The following is a 14,719-nucleotide window of genomic DNA, read 5'->3' as shown; positions in this document are numbered from 1 at the left end:
TCTACCACTTGAGCCACAGCACCACTTCTGGTTTTCTGGTGGTTTATTGGAGATAAGAGTCTCATGGACTCTGCTGCCCAAGCTGGCTTTGAACCATGATCCTCAGATCTCAGCCTCCTGAGTAGCTAGGATTACAGGTATGAGTCACCAGCACCCATCCATTCTCTTTTCTTTCTAACTTATAGTTTGATCTAAGAATTAAATATGTTCACAGGGGTAAATGAATTGTAAAATTTATAAAATAAGCCTTTTTAAAAAAAATAACGGTTTTCATTGGTTATTTGCTGTTTCATTTTGTAATTTGTTTTTCAAATCAACAAAACATGAGTACTTCTTAATGGGCCAGCCTAGATTGATAAAAGATATTTGCAATTAAGATAATTATACTATCTTGAGGGAGAGTTTTGTTTTTGTTTTAAATAAAATAGTATTGGGCCAGGTGCTAGTAGCTCATGCCTGTAATTGTAGTTACTCAGGAGGCTGAGATCTTAGGATTTTAGTTTGAAGAGCCCACACAGGAAACTCCATGAGATTCTTCAATTAAGCACAAAAAAAACTGAACATGGAGCTGTGGCTTTAACGGTAGAATACTAGCTTTGAACAAAAAAAAGCTCAAGAACAATGTCCAGGCCCAGAGTTCAATCCTCAGGACCAGCAAAATTAAATAAATAGATAAATAGATAGATAGATAGATAAATAATTGCCACAATGTCGTTATGATTTTTTTTTGTTTTTGTTTTTGCTAGTTCTGGGGCTTGAACTCAGGACCTGGGGACTGTCCCTGAGCTTCTTTTGTGCAAGGCTAGCACTCTACCACTTGAGCTACAGCACCACACTCTGGCCTTATCTGAATCAAACCCAGGGTTTCACACATGCTAGGCAAGCATTCTAACACTAAACCACATCTCTAGCCCTGTCATTATGTTTTCTGTGAGTCCTTACTTTAGAACTGTCACCCGCTTCTGCTGAGAATCCTAGTGTCCTTCCTTATTTATTTCCATGGGCATTTCCTACAGTCCAGCGTTCTTTTTGCTATTACAATGCGCTGTCATAGTCGGGGAGGGTGCCTGCCCCATAGCTGTCCCTTCCTCTGCTGAATGAATGAAAGAAGAATGTGTCTGGTGTTTCCTGTCTCTGCTCTTCAGGCATGGTGATTCCAAGTGACATCCAAGGTGCCAGCATGTGTGGTGACCTTCCTCTTGTGGCTCAGAGAAGGGAGCAGGATTTGCCTTTATACCAGCTCCCGAAGACCCGGATACTTTCAAAGAACTCAGCTTCCACAGGAATGTCGCCTTCCAGATACAACACACGTGCCTGGTACGTGCCATTTCTCTTGAGACCCCTGTGGTAAAAGAGGGGGTATTTTGTTTGTATTTTGGCTTGGTGTTCTGCTTTTAGAAAATGTACAATATTGTTCTGAATTTGTAAATACAAAACAATATTATGACAAAATCTACTATATTAGACTGGGACAATATCACCTAGTACTTAAAATTGGGCTGGACATATAATTTTACTTTTTAAAGGAAGGGCACAGAATGGATTACATATAGTATTTACTTAGACAATAGGAGGTTCATTCAGAGTTGATGATCACAACTCCAGCAATGCCCTGGTGAACGAATTGAGGTGTGGATTGTCAGGATGGAGAACCTGCAAGAAGTGGTGGCTAATAGCAGGTTACAAGTAGGGATATTCTGTGTTTCCGGAATAGGATGTGATGTAGATGGTAGCACATTAAATTCTTTGATATAAATTTATGGAGGCATAAACAGGTGGGGAGAAAAGGCAATGGGACATTTGGGGATGTATTAAAGGTTTGAAATACCCACAGGACTGAAAGTGAAATCGAATCTTTTAGGTCCTCAGTCTGGGGATTACTGTTCTGGCATTGAGAGCAATAGCATGTAAAGGCAAGACTCCTGGATTTCAATTGCCATCCAGGGGAAGCTTCAAGAGTAACAAAAGCATGGGGCTAAGGTGGGAGCCCTGTGAGCTAGTCCCTGAATAAGCCTGATTGGACAAAGGAGTGGTGTGGAATGAACAAATGTTGAAGGAATGGATGAATTAGAGGTCAAATTGGAAGCCAATGGAAGCGAGGATTTGAACAAAAGAATCACCACAGACTGTGATCACAAGCTACAGAGAAGTCAAGGCCGATAAAACATTTCCTTAGCTGTTGGCCACAATGATGCCCTTGGTCAGCATAGAATAGTTTCAGTAAACTGGATATCAACCAAAAATGGAGGCTGGGAAGGTGGCTCAGTGGTAGAGTGCTTGTCTTGCATGCATGAGGCCCTAGGTTCGATTCCGCAGTACCACATAAGCAGAAAAAGCCGGAAGTGGCACTGTGTGGCTCAAGTGGTAGAGTGCTAGCCTTGAGCTGAAGAGCTGAGGGACAGCACCCAAGCCCAGAGTTCAGGCTCCATGATCAACAAAAAAACCCCAAAAAACAAAAAAAAAATCCCAAAAAACAAAAAAAAAGAAATGTTCAAAAATGGAAGAGAGAGTCAGAAACTGGACATCATAACATCAGAGTAATTGAGTTTTTTTTTCTTTTCCTTTTTGTATTTTTGTGCCTGTCCTGGAGCTTGAACTCAGGGCCTGGCCATTCTCCCTGAGCTTTTTTGCTCAAGGCTAGTTCTCTGCCACTTGTGCCACAGCTCCACCTCCAGCTTTTTGGTGGTTCATTGAAAGTAAGAGTCTCATGCATTTTTCCTGCCCTGGCTGGCTTTTGAATTGTGATCCTCAAATCTCAGCCTCCTGAGTAGCTAGGGTTACAGGCATGAGCCACTGACACCCACCCAGACTAGTGTTTTGAGAATTATAGTCATGAATGTATGTTATTTAGTTAATCAAGGGTGTCATAGTATCAAGATAAGTTGTGTGTGTGTGTGTGTGTGTGTGTGTGTGTGTGTGTGTAGTGTGTGTATGTATGTGTGTACGTGTATCATTATTTTGTTGCATTGAGTGTTAAATCAGTATATTTGTTTCTTGTATTTATTGAAATGAATATTTTAGAAGGTTAAAATTAAAAACTGTCCAGGCAACAGTAGCTCATGCCTGTAAAACTAGCTACTAAGGAGGCTGAGATCTGAAGATCACAGTTTGAAGCCAGCCCAGGCAAGAAAGTCCGTGAGGCTCTGATCTCCAATTAAGCACCAAAAGGGCCAGTAGTTGAGCTGTGGCTCAAATGAAAGAGTACCAACTTTGAGCAAAAAAGCTCAGGGACAGTGCGCAGGCCCTGAGTTTAAGCCCCAGGACTGACCCCAAAAATAAAAAAAAATGAATTAATAAGCCCTGTAACTACTTACAGATTGTGTAATTTCAAACCTTTTCCAAGAACTTTGAGGAGCATGTCTTACAAGCTGTGTGTATTTATTCATTTCTTCCTCCACAGTGACTTACCAGAGAGAGAAGAAGGAGAAGGAGAAGAAACACCAAACTTCAGCCACTGGGGTCCACCAAGAATGTATGTGGGTGACATCATTGCCCTTGTCAATGGGACCACAGTTCCCGCTCTTTTCTATTACTTGAGGGACTTCAGCTTAAGGTTGCAAGTGTTGCTGGTTCACATGTAAACTGACCCGTTATAGTTCCATTTCATCTTACCTAGTATTGTTGTGCACCCTCCCCCCCCCCCATAAAAAAAGACTATAACCTATATTAGCACAATCTCTGAATCTGTCAGAGAAAGCAGTTTACAAATGTTGATCTGTGAGGGTAATTACTGGGCTCAGTACTTAGGACTGCACTTAGGCTACATAGGACTTGAGGCTTCACCTGTAGATAGCTTTTTTCCCTACCTTCCTCTCCTGGTGTGAAGTCCAAGTTTTGTCTCTTGAGTTAGCAGAATGTACAAACTCATCTTCTCTTGGATGTGGTTATGATTTTAAGTACTCACCAGGGCTGTGTTTGAAGCTAATAAAAGCCTTCCCTTAGCTGCATTCTCTGTTCTCTATGCATTATTAATTCACCACAACCACCACCTGCCTGTCCTCCTCTTGACTGCATTCAGAGTTTTGTTTTAGGAGGTGGTTTCTGAGTTGCTTTTTTTTTTTAATTTGAATTTGTTTGGCCTATGTCTATGAGGTTTAAATTTAACCCTGGGGTCAAATTTTGCACTCTATACTTAAGTTTTCTTACAATGACAATGAAAGAAAAGAAATTTTTTTTTATTAATTTTTTTTTCTTTTTCTTTTTTTTTTTTCCGGTCATGGGGCCTGAACTCTGGGCCTGGGCGCTGTCCCTCAGCTCTTCAGCTCAAGGCTAGCACTCTACCACTTGAGCCACAGTGCCACTTCCGGCTTTTTTCTTTTTGCTTATGTGGTGCTGAGGAATCGAACCCAGGGCCTTGAGCATGCAAGGCAAGCGCTCTACCACTGAGCCACCTTCCTAGCCCAGAAAAGAAAACTTTTAACTTTAGGGATGGATGACATCTGTCCTTGGATCAACGAAGCACAGAGTTCAAAGTTTTCCCTGGGAAAACCCCCAACAGCTGGAGTACTCGGTGGGAAAGTTATTTTATTCTGCAAGTCTGAACTTTGTACTAAGCTGATTGTCTTGATTCCCTTCCCCTCATTTCCTCCATCCATTCTTTGTTGATTTGACAGCTATAAATTATATGAGCTAATTACAGAACAAATGATAGCAATGGGAACATTAAGGTCTTGCTAAATCTCTCTATCTAAACTGCAGTATTTATTGTTTTAGAGACCTGTCCTTTCACATGTCATAATTTAACCTTTTATATGTCATAAATTATTGATAGCATCTTATCATTTTGGAATTAGGTATCATTTTTAATAACATTTGAAAAAAATAAGGCCTTGATATCTCTCCCCTGTAATACTAGCTACTCACAAGGCTCTGAGTTCAAGGGCCCCCCCTCCCCCCGCAATACATTTAGAAAAAATATTATTATTATTTTCAGTCATGGGGCCTGAACTCTGGGCCTGGGCATTGTCCCTCAGCTCTTCAGCTCAAGGCTAGCACTCTACCACTTGAGCCACAGCGCCACTTCTGGCTTTTTCTGCTTATGTGGTGCTGAGGAATTGAACCCACCCAGGGCCTCATGCATGCAAGGCAAGCACTCTACCACTGAGCCACCTTCCCAGCTAGAAAAATTACTTTTATAAAATCTGAGTCACAGGATATGGCACCAGTTGAACGCTTATGAAGGAAACATTGCCAATTAAATTAACTTGTTGAATAGTGGCTTCTTTCTCTTTCTACAGTGTTGAGATTTTTAGAGAGCCCAATGTGTCTCTCGGCATCAGTATTGTGGGAGGACAAACGGTCATAAAACGCCTGAAGAATGGAGAGGAGCTTAAAGGTATATTTATCAAGCAAGTTTTAGAAGACAGTCCAGCAGGAAAAACCAATGCACTGAAAACTGGAGATAAAATACTTGAGGTAAATGATATTAAAATTAAATAATATTAAAATTTTGTTTGAAACATGTGTAAGACAATAGAAGAATCGCTGAGCTAAAACACCTTGCTTCATGTGTCGCTGAATGTATGTAATTATAGTCCTCTGTTTCAGTGTGTTCATTTGTACATAATATGCTTAATTCTTGACTTTTTCAAGAGTGAGCAGACAGAGGGCAAAATAAAAATCTCAGGAAAAAGGCAGTTTAACAAAGGGCTCTGATGGGATGGGGGGAATGGTAGGCATTTTGTTTCTCCTAAGTCTTTAATGAGCTCTAAATTTTATGTGGGTTTGTGGGAGATCTGTGCCATTAGAGAAAGTTGCTGACCTTGTAAAATCTCCCATCGGGGGAGGGCTGGGTCATGCATCTCACAGGGTAGATGGGCTTTGTGGGAATGGCATTGTTAAGATTGTAAAGGCACATTGAAGCAGCAAGGCTGCCCAAAGTCTGAATATGATGGCTTTCTTTGTGTTGGGTTTATTAAATGGCACCCAGTGGGTACAGTCAGTCCCAGAGTCTGCTTGCTTTAATATAATTTATTTAATTTAAGATAGGGTCTTGCTATATAGCCCAGACTAGCCTACCGCTTGTAATCTTTTCACTACAGCCTCTCGAGAGCTGGGATTACAGGCATACATTATCATGCCCTGCTGAATTTACTTGATCTTGATTCATTCTCTGAAAGGCGAGTCCTTAGCAAGGGGTTTCGATTGTGAGAAGATGAGAGGGACTCTGTCTTTTCTCCTATTTGCTTGGTCTTGGACACATCATTTATGCATCGTGTTATTTCCCAGATGAAAGAGAAATGAGAGTTCAAACCCAGTAGCCCTGTGATGGTTAAAGAACTACAAAGCATGCCTCTGTGTACACAACTTCGGGTTGTAGAGTTTGAACATTGCTCATCTTTTCTAAAATTTAACTTGATTATCTACATCTAGAATGTAAATAAAATTAATTGAATTAAGTAAAAGTAGTTAATTTTACTTAAATTATGGATCTATTCAAACTCAATTTGTAAGGTTTTTTTTTCTATTTTGTCTCATCCTTTTCTTTCTTTCCCTTAACTTTCAACTTTGAAATAATTTTGAGTCAGAAAGTTATGAAGAAAAATACTAGAAGGTCCTTGTACCTTAGTAGAGTTCCATGTTAATATTTTTGTGAGCTATACAACAGAGATTATTCAGATTTTACTAGCTATTCATGTAGTCCTATGTGTGAAGTTTTTGTTTGTTTTTGTGCTTGTAGCTTGAGGCTTGAAGTCAGGACCTGGTCCCTGTCCCTTAGATTTTTTTTTGCTTCAGGTTAGCACTCTTCCACTTGAGCCACAGTTCCACTTCTGGCTTTTTGGTGGTTAATTAGAGTCTCATGGACTTTCCTGCCTGGCTGGCTTGGAACAGTGATCCTCAGATCTCAACTTCTTCAATAGCTAGAAGTACAGGTTTGAGCCACAGGCACCTGGCCTTTTTCTTCCTTTCTAATCAGCAGAGGGACTTGCACGTTTCAGGTGTCTGGGGTGGATCTGCAGAATGCCTCCCATGCAGAAGCAGTGGAGGCCATTAAGAGTGCTGGAAACCCTGTGGTGTTTGTGGTTCAGAGCCTGTCAGCCATACCGAGGGTAAGTTCTACTTCTAGCTTTCAAAACAGTTTAATCTATGTTCACAGTTCTGGATCAGATTTTTAGCTCCAAATTTTTCCCACGGATTTTCATTGTTCAATAGCTAGAGTATTACTTACAAAAAGTATTAGCTTCATATACATCTAGCCATTAGCTTCTGTGTCCATTTTTTCCCCTCCCAATTTTGATCTGCTGGTCAAATGAGACTTTATCGTTTATGTTGGTTTTAGTCCCGATGACAGACATTTTTCAGCTTCTGACATAGGCACGTTCCTTCCCTTTTCTGCGCTCCTTATTTTGTGAAACATTTATTGAGTAAGACCATGTGTTAGGCCCCTTCTGAACAGCTTGGGCATTGTGAGAAACATCACTCAGTTCCTGCTGCCACTAAGTGTGTCCATTGGTGAATGCTGTAATCCGTCCCTGTGCCAGCAGTGAGAGGAAGTAGTTATTGGGTGGATGTAGAGAGCTGGGGGACATGTTTTAACTGAGTACAGTGATTATGTGGCCCATATGTGAAATGAATTGGGTTTCTTATATTCTAGGAATTAGCTTAAATCACCACTGCAACTTTATTTTGGAGATGAGATGCTTAGAGGAGAGAATGGGGACAAAGTTCATCTTTATCTGCTCAGTCCTCGCATACAGATCTCTGGATTTCTATGCCTTACTGACATACATTTAATTTTATAATAGTTTAGTGTCACAGACCTTTACCAGGTTTCCTGAGTTTTATAGTTCTTATATATTTGCTTTTGAGCTAAAGTTGCAACAATATGTACTGCTTAACAAGTTTAAGACCTGGTGGCTCACGCCTGTAATCCTAGCTACTTGGGGACCTGAGATTTGAGGATTATGGCATAAAGCCAGCCAGGGGCAGAAAGTCCATTAGACTCTTATCACCAATTAACCGGCAGAAAGGCTAGAAGTAGAGATGTGGCTTAAGTGGTAGAGTACCAACCTTAAGGAAAAAAGCCAAGAAAACTTGCAAGGCCTCAGTATCAGCATAAACAAAACAAAACAAAGCAGCACGCGCGCACAGACAGACAGACACACACACATACACACTACAGTAAGAAAGTCTGGAGACGTGGCTCAATGTCTACCATGGTTGGCATAGGTTCCCCCAGCACTCTAAGCAAACAGAACATCCAATAGGAAATGCAGCAAAGAGAGGCATGGTGGCACATTCTTGTAATGCTGGGATTCAGGAAGTGTGGCAAGAGGATTGTAAGTTCATGGCCAACCTGGACCACATAGCCAGTTCCTGTCTCTAAAATTAAACTAAAAACAGACAAGAAGTGGAGAGAGGGCAGAAATGAAAAAGGAAGGAAGGAAAGGAGAGAGAGAGAGAGGCAGTGAGGAGGGAGGAGAGTAAGAAAAAAGAAGGAAGAAAATGAATATGACCTGTGACCTTCTCCTTTTTCTTCTTTGCACTTGTTTTCTTCCTGGTTTAGGTCATTCCTAATGTGCATACCAAGACCAGCACAGCTATCAATAACCAGGACCAAGACACCCAAGAAACAAAAGAAAAGGTAACTTGAGCTTCTTCAGCTTCTAAAGAATGCCTTTGGTTTCTTTCCCCATACCTGGGCAGCAACTAATAAGGGTGGTTTGTGATGAGCTCAGTTCAGTGTAGAAGTGATGTGTTTCTTCTCCCTGTATGTGTGACTGCTTTGCACCAGGATGGGGGGTAGAAAACATGGTGCTACGCAGGGTCAGATATTGTAAAGGGCCAGCCAGCTGTGGGCATCTGTGTCCACTTCCCCGTCAGCCAGGCTGCTTGTCCATCCCCAACACATGCTGCTCACATTTGGTTGTTCCTGAGATTTGGGTCTTACGTTCTGTTAGCTGGAAGTTCGTCCTCCAAAGGGCAATGAGCTGGTCAGAGGTCATGTCTTCACTGTCATCAGACAGTCACCCACTATTCCTGTTTTCCTGCCTCTATGCCATTAGAATTGTTTGGCCTAAACATTATTTTAGGATATGGTATCAGAAAGGGATAAATTTTCATTTTGTTCCCCTTCAAGATAACTATTTCCGGTTTAGATGCTACTTGGTGGTTTCTGTTTTTTTTTTAAATAGACTAGCACATTTAAACTAATATAGTTGCACTGTTTTTTTAATGAGAATATTAGATTTAAATAAAGCAAGTCTCTGTGCTAATCAGAGTTTTTTTTTTCATTTGAAGAGACTTACATCTAATTTATTAATTTACTGGAAGTAGGAAGACAGTTTATATTTACTATGTGAGGTAAGGACTTCGCTTAACTACATATACTCAGAGAGCTTTTTAGCTTCTGTCTGAGAGCTTTAACCATATGGTAAGTGCAGGCACAGGAAATATAAAAAGCCACTTATCTTTGGTCCAAGGGCATTTCTTCCTGGTAGATCCCAGGCATGCTCCAGCAGACACAAACAGGCCTGCACAAGAGGTTGAGGAGCACATTCTGTTCCTTCTCAACCAAAGAAGAGCCAGTCTCTGGACAGCCAGCACAGAATGGACCTTCATCATCCCTACAAATGCCAGCAGATTACCACATCACAAAACCAAACCCCACATGGTAGGTCTTCCAAAAAGGAAGTAAGTTACAGCCCAAGTAAATGGCAGACTAGTTTTGACCTAGTATCAGAAGCAAAAATGTAAATTAGTCAGGCACTAGTAGCTCACACCTATAATCCTAGCTACTCAAGAGGCTGAGATATGAGCATCATGGTTCAAAACCAGCAGGCAGAAAAGTCCATGAGACTCTTTTTTTCTGGCCTTAAATTATTTTTTATTATTATTATAATATTGGTGATATACAAAGGGGTTACAGTTATATGTCAGGTGAAGAATACATTTCTTTTTTTTTTTCTTTTTTTTTTTTTTGCTGATCATGGGGCTTGAACTCTGGGCCTGGACACTGTCCCTCAGCTCTTCAGCTCAAGGCTGGCACTCAACCACTTGAGCCACAGCGCCACTTCCGGCTTTTTCTGCTTATATGATGCTAAGGAATCAAACCCAGGGCCTCATGCATGCAAGGCAAGCACTCTACCACTGAGCCACCCTCCCAGCCCTAAAGAGTACATTTCTTTCTTTCTTTCTTTGTTTCTTTCTTTCTAAGTAAGTTATTGTGAAAATGCTGTACAGAGGGGTTACAATTACATGAGCAAGGTAATAAGCACATTTCTTGTCAAGCATTGTTGCCTCCTCCTTTGTTTTTCCCCTGCCATCCTTTTCCTCCCATCTCCACAACTACACTCTCCCACCTGCACCCCATGAGACTTTTATCTCCAATAAATGACCAGGAAAGCTGGAAGTGGAGCTGTGTCTCAAGTGGTAGAACACTGGCCTTGAGCAAAAGAAGCTTGGGGACAGTGCCTAGGACCTGGTCAAGCCCCAGGACCAGCAAAAACAAAACAAAACAACAAAAACATAGGATTAGAAATTTAAAAAAATTAGAGATCAATTAAAAAAAAGGCAAATTCTGTTATCAGTTGGAATTACTATGGGAGCCAAGAAATCATGTAAATAGGCTTATTAAACAACTCATGAATTGTGTGTCTGAAACATTTTTATAGTCTAATTAGCTCTGGAAGGTGAGTCTACTTGAGCATCTCCATGAGAATTCCCAAACTATCGAAGTGTAAGTTAAGAAGAAATAAAAGACGACTGGTAAAATTATGCTAACTATGCAGGTGCCAAGTATTTATTTGCCCATTAAAGAGGGCATTAATAAGATGGAAACTATGGGAAGGAAAATTGAAGAGAATGAAGTATTTATAACTGCTGAAAGAAAGAATACTTAAGATTCAAATTTAGACACAAAACTAGTTAATGTCTTCCAGGGAAAGAAAGACAACTATAATCTTTGCTCTAAGACTGAAATCAGGTACATCTCTACCAGACAAACTTAACACTCAGAACTGTTAATTAGAATAGTTCGCATTACTTATTTCCTAAACCTTTGTCTGTGAGGTTCTTAAGTAGCAGGAGGGGTGAGGAGTTGTTCAATCACTCAGCAAATAATTAAGGAAGATAACTACTATGTGCCTAGGACTGTTCTTCAACAGCCTGTCTTGTTCTCTGTACTTGTGGGGATGGTACAGCTGGCCTCAGTGTTTATCTTTGAATTTGGGGAGAGCCTGCCCTCCTTTCCCCCTTCTCTCACTTGTAGCAGAAAGACCCTCTAGATATCCAGCAACCCGCAATGAGACATATGGAAATACTTTTTTTAAAAAATATTGGTTGAAGCTAATCAGATCAATTTATAAATTCTCCTTAAATATGTTTATAGTACTATTAATATATTAGGAGATAATATTAAGAGCTATAAAATATTAAGAGTTATAAGACATCAATACCCAAATATCTTGTCTTTAAAATTTTTTTATTTGCATATATTAGTTGCACAGGAGATTTCATTGTGATATTTCTATAGATGGTTAAATGTACTAGACTCACTCTTCCGTCTCTCTCTCTCATCCTTCCTCCCCACAGATGTCCTCATTCTATGTATTGTCTTTGACGTAGGATAACCTCATTCTGAGAAAAATATAAAGTCAAATGTATTTGAAAACCCATGTTACTTTTATCTTTAATTCACTCAGAATCTTCTTTTTCTTTTTAGAATTTTCTTTAAAATTAAATTTTAAAAGGAACAAGTGGGGGCCCTGATGGCTTATGCTTGTAATCCTTAGGAGACTTGAGAGAAGAGGATCACTGTTCAAAGTCAGCCCTGGCAGGAAACTCCATGAGACTCTTATCTCCAACTTGCTCAAGTGGTAGAGCATTAACCTTGAGTGAAAGAGCTCAGAGACAGGACCCAGGCCTTGAGTTCAAACTCCAAGACCTTTACGCTCTCTCTCTCTCTCTCTCTCTCTGTTGGGTTAACAAGGAGGTTAAAAGAGGATGACTATGGTTAAAGTAAATTGCTTACAACTATGAAAATAGAAACCTGCTAAAATTATTTTGGGAACAAAGTGAAAGGGGGAATCAGAGAGTGATAGTGGGATTGAGATTAATTGGACTATATTGTAAACATGTGTGGAAATGTAACTGTGAAATCCCTCCCTGCACAATATAAGGAAGTAAAAGAATGTAACCTATTAAAAATAAAAAAACAAATGAACACCTAAAAAGAAATTAAAAGAGCTGGGTGAAGTGTCTTAGAAGTGGCTCCTGCTCATAGCTCCAGTTGCTCAGGGGGCAGAGATATGGAAGATCACAGTTCAAAGCCAGCCTGGGCAAAACTTTGCAGGACTTCATTGCAACCAATGAAAAGTTAGATGTGGTACCACACACCTGTCATCCCAGCTACATGGGAGTCATAAACAGAAGGATCTCAGTACAGGCTGGTCTGGGCAAAAATGTGAAACCCTATCTGAAAAATAATCAGAGCATAAGGAATGAGGGAGGGTATATCCCAAGAGCTAGAGGCATTGTCCAACAAGTATAAGATCTTAAGTTAAAATCCTAATACTGGAAAACAAAGGAGCCACAGCAATCATACTTCTGTATTCTCTAATGCTCAATAAGCATTTCATATTTAATATCATTTCTCTTTTTAATCATTCTTGAATTTTAATGATTTTGGAGTTTCTAGAAAAAATACACACATATAATACTTTGATTAGAGAAATTTGGGTGTTTCTCCTCCCCTCTCTTCCTTTCCCCTCTCCTCTCCTCTCTTTCCCTCTCTTCTCCTGTCTTCCCCTCTCCTCTCCTTTTTTTGCTAGTACCAGGGCTTGAATTTAGGACCTCTCAATCCCACTCAGCTTTTTTCCACTCTCAGTTGATCCTCTTCCATTTAAATCATGTCTTCAATTTGCTATTTTGCTGATTTATTGGCTCACTGTGATACTCTCATCCTCTGAGTAGCTAATATTACAGGTGTAAGCCACTGGCACCTGGCTGTGTGGGATTGTTTTTGTTTTTGTGTTTTTTTTTTTTTCCTTTTAATAATGTGTTTTCTCTTGTAAATCCCCAGTAATATTTTGTACTTTGGAGGAATTTATCTCGTGCCTTCTCTGGGTAATAGACCCGCCAGTATCCACTTACAAAGCATCTCTGCTATTAGTGGTTTTGTCATTGAAAGCATAATTGAATGTACTTTACGGAAGTCCTGTGCAAAGCGCATCTTAATTCAGTTACTTGGGTATTTGTGGATGGCTTGGGTCTATCGGCTTCTAGTCTTTTTAGCAGCTTCCATCTCCCTAAAGTTTGACATGTTTTATTTTTCTCCGCGCTCAAGAAAATGGCTCTGTTCTATGAAGGTAATCTGTTCATAGAATTTTGTTCTCTTTTAAGTAGCTGCATGAATCCAATATCGATGTGCTGTATCATTTGGCATGTGAATGGAAAGCATACTTTTGCTGAAGTAATTATTCATCATACTTTTGTCTTTTCTCTCTTGTTTAAACATTAAAATGTGTGTTGACCATCTCTAAATTATAGATGAATACCTTCAGTTAGAAAATCTTGGCATTTCATTTCTTTTTCTGTTTTTAAAAGGAATGAGATCTATAACTTATCATCGAGGAAGAACTTAAGCAATTTAGAATTAATACTGTGGGATTCTTTTTTGCCTTTTGGATTTTTTTTTTTTTTTGAGTGTCAAAGTGCCATTTCTTTATTAGCAACAAAGAAGATGTAGTTGCACAATGTAAAGAAAATGCTTCTTCTAGGCAGGGCAGCAGCCTTCAACAAGGCTGACTTTGCCATCTTCTTTTCTGCATTGCTGTGCTTCTATCCTCCGGTCACATTTATTCAATAGTGGGAGCATCGGGGAATACATTCTATTTCTTTTGCAGTCCTTGAATTACAATGAAATTGGTTATCCTCAAACTATTATCCTTTGACGCGTTCTGTCACTGAAGAAGAGGGCCACACAACAGCAATTAACTCTCCTCTCACATTTTGCATCTTCAGAGGCAAGGAACGGCCCCACCTCCCATGAAACTGCCGCCTCCTTACCGAGCTCCGTCCTCCGACAGTGATGAGAGTGAGGAAGACTCTGCGGTGACCGACAGTGAGTCCTTTTCATTGTTTCCTGGAGATGCGGGACTTCTTAAATGATGCTGTCGTGACTGTTGTAAATGATCGCACAGACAGCTCTGCTTCTGCAAAACGGTGCATGAGCAAAGGCTAGAAAACAAACGTCTGTCTTTGAAGCTCCTGTGGCTTATATCACACAAGCCAGCTTTTCTAATTTTCCAGCTGGCCGGGGAGGGGCGGGTGGATAGGAAGCGGAAGGAAGCTGTGCTATACAATGTTTTACCTATAGCACCCCAGATTAGGGCTCTGAAATTAAAAAATGCTAACAAGTCCTTAGAACTTGACCATAAGAATCTGAGTTGGGCATTGATGCCAGCTCTCAATTACTTTCCTTAAAAAGTCACATACACATTGCTAAGGTAAAATTACAAGTCTCAGTTTCTTGTGCACTACTGAAGGAAATACTCATTTTTACTTGTACTAAATGGAGACTTTTTATTTCAAAGAAAGAATTTGCATTTCACTTATGCTGCGTAATATGTAGTATTCACCTTGATTGCCAGTGTGTATGGAATTTCCTTTGGTGAGGGGTGCTGAAAATCTTCTAAAAGTCGACATTGATGATTATTTGTGAATATATTGAATACCACTGGCACATACAAGTTTTAAAGGGGTGAGTTTTATGATACGT

General features: G+C 40.1%; 1 protein-coding gene across 3 annotated transcripts in view; it reads left to right on the top strand.

Annotated features, from left to right (window-relative positions):
* Nucleotides 1-14,719, top strand: part of Patj (PATJ crumbs cell polarity complex component) — a 289,250-nt gene that overhangs the window by 102,886 nt on the left and 171,645 nt on the right. For all 3 annotated transcript variants that reach the window (XM_042675626.1, XM_042675631.1, XM_042675635.1), the window contains exons 22-27: nucleotides 1,146-1,317; nucleotides 3,401-3,472; nucleotides 5,238-5,415; nucleotides 6,939-7,049; nucleotides 8,507-8,584; nucleotides 13,963-14,062. In XM_042675626.1, coding sequence (XP_042531560.1) covers nucleotides 1,146-1,317; nucleotides 3,401-3,472; nucleotides 5,238-5,415; nucleotides 6,939-7,049; nucleotides 8,507-8,584; nucleotides 13,963-14,062 — 711 coding nt within the window. The remainder of the gene's footprint in view (nucleotides 1-1,145; nucleotides 1,318-3,400; nucleotides 3,473-5,237; nucleotides 5,416-6,938; nucleotides 7,050-8,506; nucleotides 8,585-13,962; nucleotides 14,063-14,719) is intronic.

Source organism: Dipodomys spectabilis, unplaced genomic scaffold (assembly GCF_019054845.1).
Source record: "Dipodomys spectabilis isolate Male_0828 unplaced genomic scaffold, ASM1905484v1 ptg000002l, whole genome shotgun sequence".
In the NCBI taxonomy this organism is placed as follows: Eukaryota; Metazoa; Chordata; class Mammalia; order Rodentia; family Heteromyidae; genus Dipodomys; species Dipodomys spectabilis.
Note: the sequence above shows the minus strand (reverse complement) of the source record. Positions and strands in the feature narration are given on the sequence as shown.